Raw genomic sequence first — 18,001 nt, 5'->3', positions numbered from 1 at the left:
GAGAGATCAATTGTTCTTTTGATCTGTTTCTTTCTTTTTCCTTATTACAGTGATTCCAGCAGTCTCAGCAGCACTGATGCTGGTTTATTTACCAATGATGAGGGAAGACAAGGTATTGAAATGCCTCTTTTCTCTCTTTGGGAAAAGTTCTCGTTTTTAAGTTGCACTTAAAATTGGTTATTTCATAAGTTAATAACTGCAATCTGTTTAGCTTACACATGCTACTTAGTGGAGTGGAGTTTGGTATTACTGTTGGTTTTTAACCTGCTGTGGAATATGCCCTGTCTCCCTTACTTAAAGAAATTGATTACCTACAAAAGCTAGTATATGGATTATCCTCTTGGAGAAAGCTTTTCATACTTGTCTTTTCAATTTGGACTCTTAGGGCAAGTTCAAAAGACATTCTCCACCTGATTCCAAATGTATTTCATACTGTTAAAGCATTCATAAAGGTGCAATTGCAAGTCATTTATAATTTTTATTCAGCTGTGAAATTACTTCATTCTATCCAGTTTATAATTAAATGATTTTTATAAATTCAGTACTGTACACTATGAAATAGAAATGTCTTACATCTTAGATGTTTTCCATCTTTGAGACTTCCTGGAAGATTTTCACATCTTAAATTGGCCAAACTTTGAAGCTATGAAAAATATGAAAATTTTAGTAAAGGGACAGGTTTAATTCTTAATTGGATTAATGTCATTTATTCACATCTGCTTATGATTGTTTACTTTCATATTCTATAGAGATCATGAAATTGAGCTAATACATATAAATACTTATTCCAAATGTTATCTTCATTTCTTAATAATACCTTACAGGACAATAGTAAGTTCAAAGGAAATAAACTATATATACGTGTGTGTATGTGTGTGTGTGTGTGTGTATGTTTGTGTGTATAGTTTAAAGTATAATTGTGTTACAAAATATATAAACTGAGAATATTTTACTCTTCCAGTGAGAGTAATGTAAATAATCATTCTTTTTTTGCTTATCTATAAACCATATTGTAGATAAATATGTATGTAACTATTTTAAAGTTTGTAGTCTTTTAGAAGTTGTGACTTTACTTATATATGCTAGAATCTGGCAACATACTTAAGTAAGCTTAACCACTTTGATAACATCCCTAAATTCTAATAAAAAAAAAGGCCTTTATTCCCAATATATTATAAATGTTGATACTGGTAATGACATGAAATGAAAAAACTTTTTAAAAAAATAATTTTTGACCAACTCTCAATCTCTGAAAAGCACTGAGTGGTTTAGAATGATGTACTAGCATTTATTGTGAGCTTACTGTGTTTCATAGTGCCAAGTGCTTTTCTTGCATTTAACTTGCTCTAAGTTCCTATTTAATTCTTTAAAAACCGTGAGATTCCCAATTTTTAAAGTAAGAAAACCTATGCTAATAGAGTTGACGTAAATTCTCCATTACTGCAAAACACTAGAGTTTTAATTTGTCTAACTGCATATTCAAGTTCTTCATGAACAGCGGTTTGATTTCTCTGTTAAGAACAAAGTTACAAGGCCTACATTGTGGCACAGTAGGTTAAGCCACTGCTTCTGACCAAGCATCTTGTGTGGTCATCGGTTGGAGTTCTGGCTGCCCCACTTCTGATCCAGCTCCCTGCTAAAGCACCTAAGAGAGCAGTGGAAGATAGCCCAAGTGGTTGGGCCCCTACCACCATGTGGGAGACCTAGATGGAATACCAGGCTCCTGGCTTTGGCCTGGTCCAGCCCTAACCATTGCGGCCATTTGGGGAATGAACCAGCAGATGGAAGATCTCTTTCTCTCTCTGTCTCTCCCTCTATCGCTCTGTAACTCTGCCTTTCAAATAAATAAATATCTTTTAAAAAAGAATAAAATTATCACATCAATAGTAAAATAGCTTCCTTTTTTCTTAATAATGTCTCAGTAGGAATTTAATCTAGGGTATTCAGTTTCAAGTTACTTTCTTTATTTTCTTGTGCTCAAATCTGATTTGTGATACTTTAAATATAACACAGTATAAGTATTAATATTAAGTTCTATGAATTCTACTTTTTATGAAATTAAGATTTTATTCCTCAGTTGAAATGTGCTATTGATTCTAGTTTTCTAAATGCTTTTGTCATTTCCTTTTCATTTAAAATACAACTATTTTTCATAAAATCATTTTTTCTATTGAATCTTTAGGTTTTTATTTTTTTAACTTTGCCCTTAAAAATGATTATAGTAAGAGAGTTTCAAGATAAGAAAACTTTGTTTAAAGAGAAAAAGTGTTTGGTAACTATGATGACTCTCTTAGAACCCAGAATTGGTGGTACCTTCTAAGAATCAAAAGAAAAGGGCTGATGCTGTGGCATAACAGGTTAAGAAGCTTCTACCTGCGACGCTGCCATTCCATATAAGCACCAGTTTAAGTGCTGGCTGTTCCACTTCTGATCTAGCTCCCTGCTAATGGGCCTGGGAAAGCAGCAGACAATGTTACAAGTGCTTGGGCCCCTTTAACTCACATTGGAGACCTAGATGGAGTTCTAAGTTCCAGGGTTCGGACTGGCCCAGCCCTAACTATTGCAGCCATTTAGGGAGTGAACTAGCAGTTAGAAGACTCTCTCTGCCTTTCTCTCTGTCTGTCTGTCTCTCTCTCTGTAACTCTACCATTCAAATAAATAAAATTAATTATTAAAAAAAATCACAGCAGGAAGACTTTAATGAATCTCAGATCATATTCAAAGTGCTAATTGTATATTATTTTGAAAAGCCTTCTGCCTTATTTTCCATTTATACAGCTCTTTATTTTCCTTTTTTTAAAAAATATTGATAATCACTAAAGACCACTTCATACTGGATTTTAAATTGACCTTTAAAATTGTCTCACGGTTATTCATGGATGTTCCCAAAAATCAAAATTAATGAATAGTGTTGTGTTTTAAAAACACCTCACTTACAATAGTTTGTTATATTTTCTTTATAAACTCTGTGTATTGTCATTTTTCATTTAAAATCAAGTTTTTCAAAGCTATTTCTTAATGAACTTAATTAGATTAATTTCATTTATTCACATCTGTTAATGACTATTTCCCCCTTTATACTCCATAGAAATCATGGAATTAAGCTAATTATATACCATTATCAGCCTTAAAGAACAGGTTCCACAGTTTTATACCTTTTAATTCCCAGTAGGAGATTAAGGCACATTTTCTTTTAATGTAGAATGGGTAGTACCTTAAATGGATTTCCCTATAGTTATTGCCAAAGGATTAACTTTGCATTTTAATTGGTTCTAAAATATAACATTTTGTGTTTTTGTTGATGGCAATGCTTATTGTAATATTAGAGAACATTTATTTCAGCTGTGGTATAGTGTAAAAAGCTTTCTTTATAGATAATATATATATATGTTTAACAGGTGATCTTGTATTCTATCATATATATGTAGTGTGTATATATATGTATACATGTATATATGTATGTATAAAATGTATATATACATATATACACTATATATATATAGTTGATAGAATACAATCCTGTATTCTAATATATAGTATATATATACATGTGTATGTATGTATAAAATATATATATACATATATACACTATATATATACTATATTATATATATATATAGTTGATAGAATACAGGATCACCAGTTGAATTTGAAATGTAGATAAATAAGACATAATCTTGTAGTATAAATGTGTCCCATGCAGTGTTTAGATATATTTATATTAAAAATATAGTACAAGACAACATACTCGCATTAAAAGTTAATCTTTTACCTGAAATCCAGATTTAACTGCCATCTTATATTTTTTATTATATAATAGCCCTAATTGTGTATTTGGGTGATAAGACTGAATTTTTAGTCCAGGGGCCTTCTGTCTTCACAGGTGATGATGAGCAGAGTGACTGGTTCTATGAAAAGGAGTCAGGGGGAGCATGTGGCATCACTGGAGTCATTCCCTGGTGGGAAAAGGAAGATCCTGCAGAACTAGATAAAAATTTACCAGATCCCGTCTTTGAAAGTATCTTAACTGGTTCTTTCCCCCTTATGTCGCATTCAAGCCGAAGAGGTAAGTAGCACTGTCTAATTAGTGGGTACAAAGGATTTTTGGTCAATCTAGGAAAGTTCATTGGAAGAGGAGAGGCTAAAATGGAAATTAAACATAAACTGGATATTAAACACAAACATGTGGGCACTAATTCAGCTATATTTATCATGCCTTCAAATGATGAGAAAATATTGAATTGCTTTTGTGCTAGGCCCATTGTGAAAATGTTGCAAAGATAGGAAAGTGAATTGAGAAAAAAAAGTTACCTACATGTTACTCTAGGGCTTAAGAGACTAGAAAGTAAAGTGATGACTGCATTGGAACCCTGCTAGGCATTTGCTTCATTCTTTTAGGTGTGAATTTTATATTTTCCTCAGTAATATTCATGCTGTTACCATGCTAGTACCAACTTTTAATTCTCTACTGATAGAATCTTCTATGCTCCAATGATCATAGAACCTTCTACATTGAATACTTTGATTTCCCAGGTTTCCAGGCTAGACTCAGTCGCCTTCATGGAATGCCTTCAAAGAATATGAAAAAATCTGGAGGGACTCCATCTTCAACGGTAGGCATGCTTTTTTGTTGAATTGTCATGTTTGGGAATGTTTCCATTTCTATGGAATAAAAGCCACATCCTCATCCTTTATTCATTTTCTAATGTTATACTTAAAAATAATCCATTTTTTTGTAGGCTACAAACTGGACCAGTGAGATTCCCCTATAAACAAAATCTTCTAATGCTAATAAATTAGTTACGTTTTGAACATCTGGGGAATGACATTCGAGGGAACCTGGCTCCTGTCCTCTTCCCTGGAGGAATATCATTGAAGTGAGAGCCTCTTTGATGAAAAGATGGGGCTGTTTTTGCTGGAGGACTGGTATTCTTCCTTTTTAGTCAGAAGTGAACCTGAGTGAGGAGGCTTTCTAGGGATCTAGGTTGGCCCGGGGTGGATAGAAACTACTGTAAATTTTATATATTTTTCTCTTTTATGGTTTTTTAATTGACTCCGTTTATGTATTACTTGCTTTGCCAAAATGCTTACAAAAGCTAAATAATTGAAAACTTCCAGACCTAACCTAAGTATTCCTTAATGTTTATACTGTGATGGTTAAGAATGAATTTTTGCATATCTAACTGTTGTAAATAAAAAAGCTGATGCATTAACATTTATGATTCATTTTTAGAGAAGTCTTAAGTAACCAGCATTATTTAAAATATTTGCATTTTACTCAGGGTATTTCAATAAGGGCTAAGATTAGTAGTAGGTAAGGTCAATAATCTTTGCTAGAGTTTGTATTTTGTTCAGTTTTCTTTATTTGGATTATCTGCTCTGTATTTCAAACCCATTGTATTTTATAGTATAGTTTTCATTGTACTGCAAAAATCATCCTAGTTCTAAACTAGCCACAGTGATAACTAGTCTGCACTAATAGAATCATTTGCTATTACCTTTTAAATTATCTGCTTTGTCTGATACCTAAAGCACATCAAAAATTATTTTGGTGTAGAGCTTAGTGAAATCATGTGAAAACTGGTATTATTGCAAATACTTTGTGACCCTGAATTATATTGTCATGTTTAAAAGTGAGAGCTGCTTGTACAGCCTTTGAGTGGCAGACCATATGTGTCACTGTGTCAAAAATACTTGCATGAGCTCATTTTCACCAAGCAGTGGGGAAAATGTAACATTTCTATTTATGGTATAATTTAGAAACTATATTAAGTTCAGGCCATTTGAATTCTTCAAAATGGTTATATTAAAGTCGTTAATATTTTTATTAAGTTCCAATAATTGATGGAAACAATGTGATTTATTATGTGTATTTTTATATTATTGTATGGATCAATTAATTGTTAATTCAACATTTAATGGTTAACTTAAATATGATTGGAAAAGAAAACTAAAAAGTTGACATTGCCTTTACCTGAAGTTAATATCAAACAGAAAGATTTCAACAAATGTATTAAGTGGAAATGTTTGACATCTCCAAAGATTGCTTCTCTGCACTGGAGAGATTAAAAATGATGAAACGCAACTTTGAGTCTCGTTACCTTTGCATATTTAAAGTGATATTTATAGGTACAATAATGTGGTGTTTGGTAATTGTAAGTAAGCTTTTTTGTGCTTTGTCTTTGGAGTGAAATTCATGAATTTTCTTCTGAATTACATAAATGCTTTTTTATTTTATTTTGTATAATGATTGTCTCTTAGACCTCAATAAGTCACTTTAAAACCTTGGCCTTTGAACTTTGCCTTACCATTCATGAATCTTGATGAATGCTCTCTAGTTCTTGGTTCAGTTTTACCTATTTTTATTTTTGGTTCACTGCTTGCTTGAGCATAGCTGGGATTTGTAGCCCATTTTCTAGGCTTATTGCGGTCTCACTGTGGTATTTTATAGAAGCTATTACAACTGATAGGCTAGCTTCATGGTATTGATGATACATGGCTTAACCATACTAAAAGCTGCCTTCCCTCTCTAAATTGTAAAAAGGTGATTAAGTTTCACTTGATGGAGATATACTATATATGTGTGTTTATCATGAAACTAGTGCATTAGGCCATAAACTGTTTTCCTGCTCTGCGTTTTGTATTCAAAATTTTACTGAAGACAATGGACTCCTTCAGGTTTTCATTTTCTCAACCCTGAATTGTCCTTGTTTGAATTTTGAAGTACTGTAATTTTTTTCCCCCAATAAAATCTCTGACTTGGGCAAGAAAGGTAAGAGTTTCAATTTGTGCTGATATTTTTCTAATTTGCTGTGCTGTTTTTGTTGTTTCTGTTGTTAAATGTATTGCTTATACTGTTCATATTATGTATAACTACCTAGTGTAAAAAACTGTAACTTTGAAAACAGTCATCTTTAGAAACAGTACTTATGACCTCTGGTAATACATGACATTTAATTACCTTAGACTTTTATGCTGGAAAGCCACATTGCTTTTAAGAGAGATTAATATTCTGAGCTAGTTGGATACATGTAGCTGCAACCCCTTAAACAGAATGGCAACAAAAGATTTCTTAAGCAGATGAGTGACGCCAGCAAAAGTGTGATCATATAGTATCTTTGAAGGAAATGACAGAAGGAAAATCTTTTACTGAATTCTTAATGTAAACATTTTTCAGAGGAAAAGTTTCCAGTTTGATTACAGTAAATTTTTGTTGCTCACTATAGTTTTTCTATGAAATCTCTGCAAACATGGTTCTCTGGAACCATGGCTCCTAAAGAAAAGACCGGTTCAGTTTCTGCAAGCCCCTGCTGGCAACATTTTCATCAGCTAATCAGCATATAACCTTGTTTTACGTATATTTGTGTCTAAAGACATTTAACATATATTTTGACTCATTAACATTGAACTCATGCCCAACAGCACTATAAATCTTGCTTAAACAAAGCTTATCAAACACATGATTTCTTCCCCAAACATATCCAAGCCTTCTTGTTCTTAGGTATACTAGAAAGCACTATACTTTTGGGCCATTCAAAACAGTGAAATCACCAACAAAAAGTACAAAAATACATAAAACCTAGCCCTAAAAGGACAGCGAAAAGAACACTTGTTTACATTATGGTAGCTAAAACAAGAAAGCAGAGTTACTGTGTTGATCAACTGGGAGTGCACATGTCGGTCAGGCCACCCACAATTTTCAGTGCGTTGTATGTCCAGGAAAGACTGCAAAATATCTGTGAATATTGGCTTCGGGGTTACAAATAAATCTTAGCCAGTAGACCAATTTGCCAATGTAGAAGGAATCCATGAAGTGGAATAAGTATTGACTGCTTTGAGTTTTGTAGAGATCAAAGTGATATTGTAGGAAATTTAGATTCTGAAGTCAGACTTCTGTGAGTCTACACTCTGATTCTTCTTGTCACTTGTTATTATATGTTAAACCTCATTTTCTCCTTTTATTAAATATGAGCAGTACCTACTTTGCAAAAGTGTTATCAGGCTTAAATTAGATTATATGTAATGAGCACAATAGCATTCTGGCATAGTGTATATGTTAAATAAATGATAGTTACTATTATTGTTAGGTATATTTGGTCCAAGAAGCTGGTTACTTAAAAAACATTTGTATCATGGTCAAACTGCAGAATTTTAGACTTTAAACTTTTCTGTTCATATTTTATATATAATTTCTTTTATATTTAATATTTAAAGTGCTTTATATAGCAGCCTTTTATGTTTCTTTTATACCTCATTTATATTCAAGCTGGCCCTTGTCTTTAATATAGTCTGTGAACAATAGTTTGAAATGAATTTTACATTGACAGCTACTGCACTAAATCTCAAAAATTTAATTGTACTCTGAAAAATTGCTCTAAACTCCCTGCTAACCTATCACTCCACTCCCCAATCATTAAGCTATTCACTTGTTGAAAGACTTAAACACTGTTCACTGTTTGGGAAGTTTGGCTCCAGACTGATCTTGTAGTTAAAAATAATTCTGTCCATTTATGTGAGGGTGAATGCAGAGAACCTGAGAATATAACATTAATAGGAATCACTAATGCTATCTTTCAGTTAAAACAAAACACCAGTTACTTGGAGCCCAGCCAACCAGCCTGTTTTATTTACTACTTTTACACAAATTAAGCAAGTGACAATTCCAAGAACTGTCCTGGGACCATTATCCAAAAGATTAAGCTTAAGTCTTTTTTTCTTTCCAGGATTTCTGTGTTCTGTACAATACAGAATAATAGCCCTCACAATAAGGATACCAGATCATTTTTTGGGATAGAATACTTACCAAGTAATCTTACTTGAGTGAAGCGTTCCAGCTTAGCCAGCATACCCTCTTCCTAAACATTCTAATTAATCAGTGTTTTCTGTATTTAAGAGTTTTGAAAAAAATTTTTTAACTCATTGTCTTTTTTTTTTTTTTTTTTTTTTGAGAGGCAGAGTGGATAGTGAGACAGAGACAGAGAGAAAGGTCTTCCTTTTGCCGTTGGTTCACCCTACAATGGCCGCCGAGGCTGGCGCGCTGCGGCCAGCGCACCGCGCTGATCCGAAGGCAGGAGCCAGGTGCTTCCTCCTGGTCTCCCATGGGGTGCAGGGCCCAAGCACTTGGGCCATCCTCCCCTGTACTCCCTGGCCACAGCAGAGAGCTGGCCTGGAAGAGGGGCAACCGGCAAAGAATCCAGCGCCCCGACCAGCACTAAAACCCGGTGTGCTGGTGCCGCAAGGTGGAGGGTTAGCCTATTGAGCCGCGGCGCCGGCCTAACTCATTGTCTTTCAACAGGAGTTAACCTGTGTCCACTGAGTTACCATTCAAATTGTGTTATTGAAAAATTGGGAAATAAATGACTCTACTTAAACCTTGGTTTGTTGAAAGCCAATATAAGTATTACATGAGGTATTGCATGTATTAGTTATAGGGTTTTGTTTAAGTGTTTATAATTTTGCAGTTCATTTTTTTGTATGAGAATGCAAATGGTGGTGGTGGTATTTGTGGTTATTTTGCCATAGAATATGAAACTGATATAATTGAATTCTTATTGATATATCAAATTTATCAAGTTAGGATATCTGAAAAAAATTTGTACATTGACTTATAATTTATATTGGCATGCCATGTAAGTAAGAATGCAATCTACATTCATAATAAAACATCCTTAAACACAGTAATATATCTGTTCAGTATCTTGAGCCAGGATAGAAGGAGTATGATAGATTTTATTTCACTTATAAAGTCAAATAAAATAAGGATTGCATAAGTGGCATTTTGATCATGATATTCAAATTGTAATGATTTACTCTATATATCTTGATAAACTTTTGGTTTTTTTAGGATACTGAATTAGGAATGTTTATTCTGATTTATAGCCTATTACAACAGAAGAACCATTTAAAATACAGTTAGTTTAAATAAAACAACTATATAAACTTTTTCGTTTTTTCTTTTTTGATAAAAATTGTTGCAAAAAGTCAAATCTAAAATGATTTTTGAAAATACCAATAGCCTTTAATTTGACTGTGTGCTGACTAGTTATCTAAAATTCTTCAGTGAAATTCAGTACCAAAATGCTTCATTAAAGCCCCTGTCAGTTGATACTTGTGTTGTATCCTGAAAGACATTTGAATACTTTGGAAAGCATAAAAAGATTGCATACTTAGCATATTAGTATATTATAAATATCACATAAATTCTGATTAATTACTGTGTGTGTTAATTGAGCATTCATCTTATCCGAGTTGCCCTGAGATTCAGATTTCACTTTAGAAACTGATACTTTTTTCTTACTACTTCTTTTGAGATAAAGCTGATTATATACCAGAGAAAAATAAAACTTAATAGAATATTTATTTCTTTTACAAAAGACATTATAATAGTATCTCTTGTTTGATTTACAATTCTGTATTTTGGTGTCACTCAATCATTGCCTACAGTATAAATCCATATCCATAATTGATATTTGAAACAATGAACCCAACAAGTTGTCCGTCAGTTCCATTAAGCAATATCAATATCAATATTGGTACTCTGATATATTTTATTAAAAGTGGGGTTGATATTCACAAATTCAAATTGCACAGATAGAGTAGTATATTCATTTATTCAGTCAATAGTTGTTGAATGTTTCTTATGTGCTCCATGCTTAGTCTTAAAAACCTGGCAGGAGGCACAGGCGTTTCACACAGTGGTTAAGGTGTTGGTTAGAATACCCACATCTCATATCAAGAGTGCCTAGGTTTGAATTCCAGCTCCACTTCTGATTTGCACTTCCTCCTAATGTGCATTCTGGGAGACAACAGGTAGTGGTAGTTCATTCCATCCTGTTTTATAATGTGCCTCATCACTGTCACATCACCACTTTTGTTCAACTGTGTTGATGTTGTCTGCATGTCTTATGTACTTTTCCTCCATTTTCTCATGTAAATTGGGAAAATTCTGGGAAGACCTCATACAAGGTGAAGATGCTTTATCTGGGTATTTAAGAATTAATTGAAGCTCACTAATTCACTGGGGATGGGAATTGGCAACCAAAAGTCATTTTTAATACTTAAGTTAAAACAGCATAAGCTTTTCATAAAATTATAAATCCACTAATGCTGAGGTATATAATGCCTGCTTGTGTGGAGGAATATATAACAGAATGGGTTTGGTTGATACCTTGAACAGGGGTTGGATCATTGTGGATTTTGTGAACCCATGTAATCTCTGAAGGGTTAAAGTAATCAGTTTGAACTTTGAAAATCACACTGACAGTAGTAGTTTAGAGGAAATCTTAAGTGGTTATATAAGTTAATGCACTATATCAGGAGTCAATGGTCCATACCTATTCATCCATTAGGTAGCACCCACAGATTAGACTGAGCCTCTCTATTTTACAGGACTTAATATCTGGATCAACTTTGGGATGCCACCCATTCATTTGCCATTGACTTATTGATGCCAGTTATGCTGGTTCTAGGTGTTGGGTGTTACAGTGGTAAACAAGACAGACATGGTCTCCTGGAGCTTACATTTTAGTGAATAAAAATCAACCTGGCTGAGGGGTTGGAGGAAAGTAAGAAAACAAAGATGACCATGGAGAAAATTAAGCTGGGTAATGTGTTAGAGAATTAATTATAAGACATGAAGGTGATTGGAGAAAATATGATCTGTAGGCTGCAATAATTTTCAGTCTTGGCTGGGGTAGAACCTTTCTTCACATTGCTCTTGTAACAACGTCGGGGAAGGAGCAAGTGTGTTCAGTAATCAGAGTATTCATTCAAGAAATTGTGTTAGGTTTTAGCTGACTTTCCTGATTCCTGACTAGGATGACTGAAGCTTTTAAGCTTATACACAGGCCTGCCAACGGTGAAAGAATATCATTTTTTTTAACAGAATATTGCATGATTACTAATGCTTTGAATGTTTTTAAAGAAAGTTTGCGTATGCCATATAGATATTTGAGTGCTCCTTTAGGGAGATTTAATCACAATTAGTGTATGTGCTGAAATTTAATATGTAAGAACTTTGCTATAGAAGTTAGCAGTTTGCTCTTCCGTTTTCATGGCTACTGAAAGATTTTGCATTGCAACCACTCTTAGAATATTTGTAAATACACAACATGCCATGCTTTCTGTTTTCTTTTTCACTTTAGTATTCATGTAGAAATTCTTAGATTTCCTCTTATTTGTAAAGAAATAGCTTGTTTTTTGAGGATCTGATCAGTGGACTTTTTCATAAACCCCTTTAAAAATATTGAATTTGCAAACATATGAAGTTCTTTTAAAATATTTATTGAACTATGGTTATCTTTTTAAATTTTTATTATTATTATTATTTTTTTAGAAACAGAGAGCCCTCCTATCTACTGTTTCATTCTTTAAATGCCTGTGATAGCCATAGGGCCGTAGTTGGGAGTTTGAGACTTAATTCGGGTCTCCCACATAGGTGGCAGGGACCAAACTACTTCAGCTGTCACAACTGCCTCCTATCTCATTGGTTTACATTTCAAAAATGTAAGAAACTCTTAAAATGTGTTCTAAAATGTACTTTCTTTAGAAATTAAGGCAGCTGATTAATAATCATTTGACTCCACCTATGGATTCTCTACATCTTTTCTTTTGTGCCCTTTAAAATGGTAGTGACATTGCCAGAATTCCCATTATTTTTCTTTTTTAAATCAAAATCAGGGAAACAGAAATGCTGCATTTTACTTTCTAAGAAGCTTCAACTCTGGTTTTCTGCCTTTTATGTTGCTGATAGAATTATTCTGATGGTCTATAAAACTCAGTTTTCTAATTTGCCTTCAGATATGTTAGATACCTATTATCCAAAAAGTTCAAAATCAATGATGGGTAGAACACTTCCAAATAATATTTAACAAGTGCTTTCTATACTGAAGTCACCTGCAAATCCTCCAACTGAAGGTCAGTTTAAACAACTGAGAATTCGCAAAGAAATTGTGTGGATAGAAGGGATCCCTGTATTGCAGTTAGCAGAACCAGGCAGTTGTTGCCTGTCCTCCAGGAAAAGGAGTTCTGAGAAGCCAAGGGTACATGGTAACAGGTGTTCATCCACTTTTTAAGCTGAGAAAACTTTTGAAATTTTTGTTGCTGTTAAATCACAATTTTCTGAAATACTGATCAGCACTTGGTGGACAAATAAAGTAGAAGTGTAACCTTTTTTTGTATAATAGAAGAGTAATTACTTGTGTCATTACAATGTGACATCTTGCTCTAAAAAATGCATTTTTAAATCCCCTAATTGGTTATAGACCTTTTACTATTAAAATGTTTCGGGTAAACATAATTGTGGTCTTACAGAAATATTTATACTTAGGTTACAATGTAATTGCAGTAAATTTTAATAATATGTACATGTTTTTTTTTAAGAATTTAGATATTCTTTAAAAACTAAACATTTATTACTTTAGACTTCCTCTCATTTTATTTACATATATTCTTGTTAAACTCTTCTAATTTCATGATCCACAAAAACATTTGAGAGAATTTTGTATTATTTATCAGATGAATAAATAAATATATTTTCATTTGACTCAGAAATTTAGGGTCTTGCTTAATTGTATTCTCAGCCACAAATTGGTTGATGCAACAGTTCATACACGTTATGAAAGTTTGAGGTCTTGTGTTATAATGTTTTGTGTGAGGAGCCAGGGAAACAAAATCTGTCAGAGATGTCTTTGTCCTCAAGTATATTGTAGTTTGATTAGTAACAATGGGAAAGGAGAGGGAAAAAAGGAGACATTAGATTTGTTAAGGGAAGCATTGATTGTAGGTCATTTTTCATTCTTCAACTTCAACTTTGGTTTTATCTGTTGTCTTTGTACTCCTCCACTCTTTCTATACACCTGACTCTATTTCTCTTTGTGCCTTAACAGTATCATCTTTCCAAGTGCATCTGTCATTGCCCTGCTGTTATCCCTCCTACACTTAGCATTTTGATAGCACATTAGTCTCCTCCCTGGTCTCTGATTTTCCTGCCTCTAATTCATATCACATGTAACTTCAAGTGAACATTTCTAAAACAAGGTTAGAATGTCAACACCTAATCAAGTAAGTTTAGGCACTATTTTGTTACCACCATGTCACCACCTACTGGAAAAATAGTTTTCTGTGTCTTTATAACAAAATTAAGATTTGTTGCTTTCTACCTTCACCTACCCACAACACTTTAATCCTTTCCAGATGGTCTTAGGTTCTTGGGGCCTCCACTCCTCCTCAGATCTTCCCATATTCAACCATATTCATTTTTTCTATGCCTTTGCTTACAACAGTGTAACCTCTCCTCTTCTTCATGCTAAATTCATACTCTTCAATGAACAGTTTAATTCTGGACTTTTTCTTCAAAACCATCCCTAATCTCCACACTTCTGAGGCCACTTTATCACCTGAAATATCATTGCACGCGCCATTTTTACCATTTAATCATTCATTTGTGCATAACCTGTTATTTTATACTGTTACTCTTCTGCTTGTTTTTGTATTATATTCCTAACTGCCTGTAACACTCCAATATTCGGAGTCCAAACTTAACACATAGCATATGTTAATAGGTTTTTAAGTGTTGATGGTGATTTAGTGGGTGTAACTTTGTTTTTTAAGGAAGTTTTTGCCACCAGTTATATTGCCAGTGCCACTATATGTAGCAGCATCCTTGCCACCAAATATTAGTATTAAAGTCATTCATGTTTTTAGTTTATCATTTCATGTATTTCATGAAATGATAGCATATAAGATTTCATTTGAGAGAGCACTAAAAAGCTGATCAGATGCCTGCAGTGCAGATGCTGGGCTTGCTGACCTCTTGGTTGCTGGGATGGGCAGGGGGAGCGGAGTCTTTAAATGTTGCCATCCATAGGGTTATAGGGATTTCCTTTGACCAACTGCAGAGAGGATAATCTCCCTCAGGTCACTTAGAGTGAAGGTAGGATGGTGTTGGAGTCCACTTGCCAGCATTTCTTTTGTAAAGCAGGTAACAGGAGATTTTCCGAGGCTCACTTGCTCTTTCCTTCCCTGACTTCAGTAAAGTTATAGCAAGTGGTCTATGATAGCTAACTCTATAGTTCAACACCTTCATAGAATACAGTTTGAACTTTCACTGGCATATGGAATAGGAGTAGTAATGTATGACTGTTTGAGCTGAGTAGTGGGATCTAGAAATCAGCCTTTCTAAAAGTAGATTTTCCACTAGGTGCCTGTTTAAGAGGCATGTAGAGCCTCTAATTCCTGAGCTTTTCTGGAGTTTGGTGCTTCAATCATCTTGTGGCTTATTGCCATCTTCTCACCTGGTTGCACAAAGGACAAACTGAGCAACCAGTCTTAAATCCTTTTGATTTTCATTTTCAGATTTTATTGACTTCTCTTCTTTGGTGGTATCTTCTTTTGTATTCTCTTTGCTCTTGTAGAGTTATAGCTTTTTACCCCTTTAGTTGCATTTAGATAGGGTTATGAGACAGAGCTGAAATAAGTGTATGACCACTGTGTTATGTTTACACGAAAGCCCCACCAGTGTCTTTAATTGTTATTGTTTTGTAAAGTAGTGGTTACACAGTTTTTAAAATTCAAATGGGACAAAAAATATCCAGTGGAAAGTCCTCCCTTAAACCCAGTCTATTCTAGGCCAGTCTGTGCAAATATAGTATCTATTAACTCTGCACTGTGCTTTTCATACTCTAACAAAGTATTTGAGAGATTGTAATAATACTTACATTTTTATTTATTTGGTAGCATAATAGTTCATTATGTTTTGCAAAAAGGCTTCAAAAAGTTCATGGAAATGTATGTTATTAAAAATTTATTTTTTATATAAGCTTTTATTTTGTGTTAAACTAATGTGAAAGGGTAGAAATATTTGATTACTGTTAATTCTAATGGCTTACAGCATTATTTGACATTATTATCTTACTACTTGCCCTGTAATGTTCTTACCTCTTTATGTGTATTAATTCATTCTATATTCACAAAAAGTCCACTGGGGTCAAAATTACTTGTCTCTTCATTTTATGGACCAGAAAACTAGGGAAAAATGACTTAAATGATTTGCTCAAAGTCACAGCTGGTAATTTGTAGTGTCAAGTTAAATTCTACTCCTGTGGACGCTTTCCAAGGACTTAACAATCATACTATGCGGACTCCTCTGCAAGAGTAAAATATAATTTCCATTTTTTTAAATTGGGTAATTGGATAGTTCTAATGCTTTACATATTTTGGTCAAAGCAATGAATTCATCAGCTATGTGATTATTTAGGTTTGTTTAATCAAATTAATATATTATACATGCACTTTTTTCAATGCAATAGTTCTTTACCATATAAAGGTACTCTTGATCACCCTTCCAATTAATTCTTCCTTCTTCCACTCCTACCTCACTTCCTTTTTCTGCACTATCCTTTGGTAATTGTTGATTCAACTTATTAGGTTCTTACTGACATTTAAATCTTTTCTTTCTCAAATATACTGGAAAAAAATGTTCTGTTACTCATTTTCTGTTCTTTTCTATTATAAAATGTTAGTGACAATATTTGAATAGCACTTAGTATTTTGTAAGCTGCACCTTTATAATCACTATCCATCCTATTATGTACGTATCATTATAATCCCCATTTTATGCATTCCCAAAAAGCGATTTTCTTTTTTACTTTTGTTAAAATATTTTATTTATGGGGCCAGCCGCTATGGCACAGTGGGTTAAAGCCCTGGCCTGAAGCACCGGCATCCAATATGGGCGCCAGTTCAGGTCCCAGCAGCTCCTCTTTAGATCCAGCTCTTTGCTATGGTCTGGGAAAGCAGTGGAAGATGGCACAAGTCCTTGGGCCCCTGCATCCATGTGGATGACCCGGAAGAAGCTCCTGGCTCCTGGCTCCAGATCAGCGCAGCTCCGGCTGTTGCGGCCATCTGGGGCGTGAACCAGTGGATGGAAGACTTCTCTCTCTGTGGCTCTGTCTTTTAAATAAATAAAATAAATCTTTAAAAATATATATTTCATTTATTTATTTGAGATGTAGAATTACAGAGAGAGAGAGAGGAAAGGTGTTCTATCCACTGGTTCACTCCCCACATGGCCGCGAGCCAGGAGCTTCTTCCAGGTCTCCCATGTGGGTGCAGGGGCCCAAGCACTTGGGCCATCTTCTATTGCTTTCACAGGCTATAGCAGGGAGCTGGATCCAAAGAGGAGCAGCAGTGACATGAACTGGCACCCATATGGGACGCTGGTGCCACAGGTGGAGGTTTAGCCTACTGTACCACAGTGCTAGACCCCCCAAATAGCAATTTTTTTTTTTAACAGGCAGAGTTAGACAGTGAGAGAGATAGAGAGAAAGGTCTTCCTTCCATTGGATCACCCCTCAAATGGCCGCTATGGCCAGCGCTCTAAGCCGATGCAAAGCCAGGAGCCAGGTGCTTCCTCCTGGTCTCCCATGCGGGTGCAGGGCCCAAACACTTGGGCCATCCTCCACTGCACTCCTGGGCCATAGCAGAGAGCTGGACTGGAAGAGGAGCAACTGAGACAGAATCCGGCGCCCCAACCAGGACTAGAACCCCGGGTGCCTGTGCCGCAGGTGGAAGATTAGCCTATTGAGCCAAATAGTAATTTTAAAAGAATTGGTTACATAAAGGATTAGAGTCAGATATTTTGAACACCAATCGTTTATAAATTAAAATTTTCAGAAATTGTCCCTTTTTTCTGTACTTTCAGAAGGAGCTTAAGTGATGTGATTTTGCTGTTTTAACTGTTAATTTGGATAGCATCAGGAGACCTGAAACTTAAATTTCTTATCAACTTGTAAAAGTCACCTATTTCAAAATTTGATTGTGTTCTCATTTGAGGAATTATCAAAAAATTTTATTGTTGAATGCTTAATTAACCCTTTCAATTTGTTACAGATTGCATTGGTATAAATAATTTAGTTCAAGCCATAAATTTGACATATACCAATATCAGACATTTTTCCCCTTAACTAATGCTCTTTCTTTATATAGCTTCCCAAAAGAAGTA

At 34.4% G+C, this 18,001-nt stretch overlaps 1 protein-coding gene across 2 annotated transcripts in view; it reads left to right on the top strand.

Annotated features, from left to right (window-relative positions):
- The window catches only part of LOC100342470 (G patch domain-containing protein 2), a 111,517-nt gene that overhangs the window by 11,995 nt on the left and 81,521 nt on the right, over window positions 1–18,001 (top strand). Inside the window, exons 3-6 of one of the 2 annotated variants that reach the window (XM_070055324.2) lie at window positions 51–112; window positions 3,884–4,066; window positions 4,534–4,613; window positions 4,740–6,771. In XM_070055324.2, coding sequence (XP_069911425.1) covers window positions 51–112; window positions 3,884–4,066; window positions 4,534–4,613; window positions 4,740–4,772 — 358 coding nt within the window. In that variant the 3' untranslated portion in view covers window positions 4,773–6,771. Of the gene's footprint in view, window positions 1–50; window positions 113–3,883; window positions 4,067–4,533; window positions 4,614–4,739; window positions 6,772–18,001 lie in introns of those variants that run through there. The other variant, XM_089312201.1, reaches the window with a different exon arrangement.

Source organism: Oryctolagus cuniculus, chromosome 13 (assembly GCF_051225735.1).
Source record: "Oryctolagus cuniculus isolate XC-2025 breed Fujian yellow rabbit chromosome 13, ASM5122573v1, whole genome shotgun sequence".
NCBI classification, from domain to species: domain Eukaryota; kingdom Metazoa; phylum Chordata; class Mammalia; order Lagomorpha; family Leporidae; genus Oryctolagus; species Oryctolagus cuniculus.
Note: the sequence above shows the minus strand (reverse complement) of the source record. Positions and strands in the feature narration are given on the sequence as shown.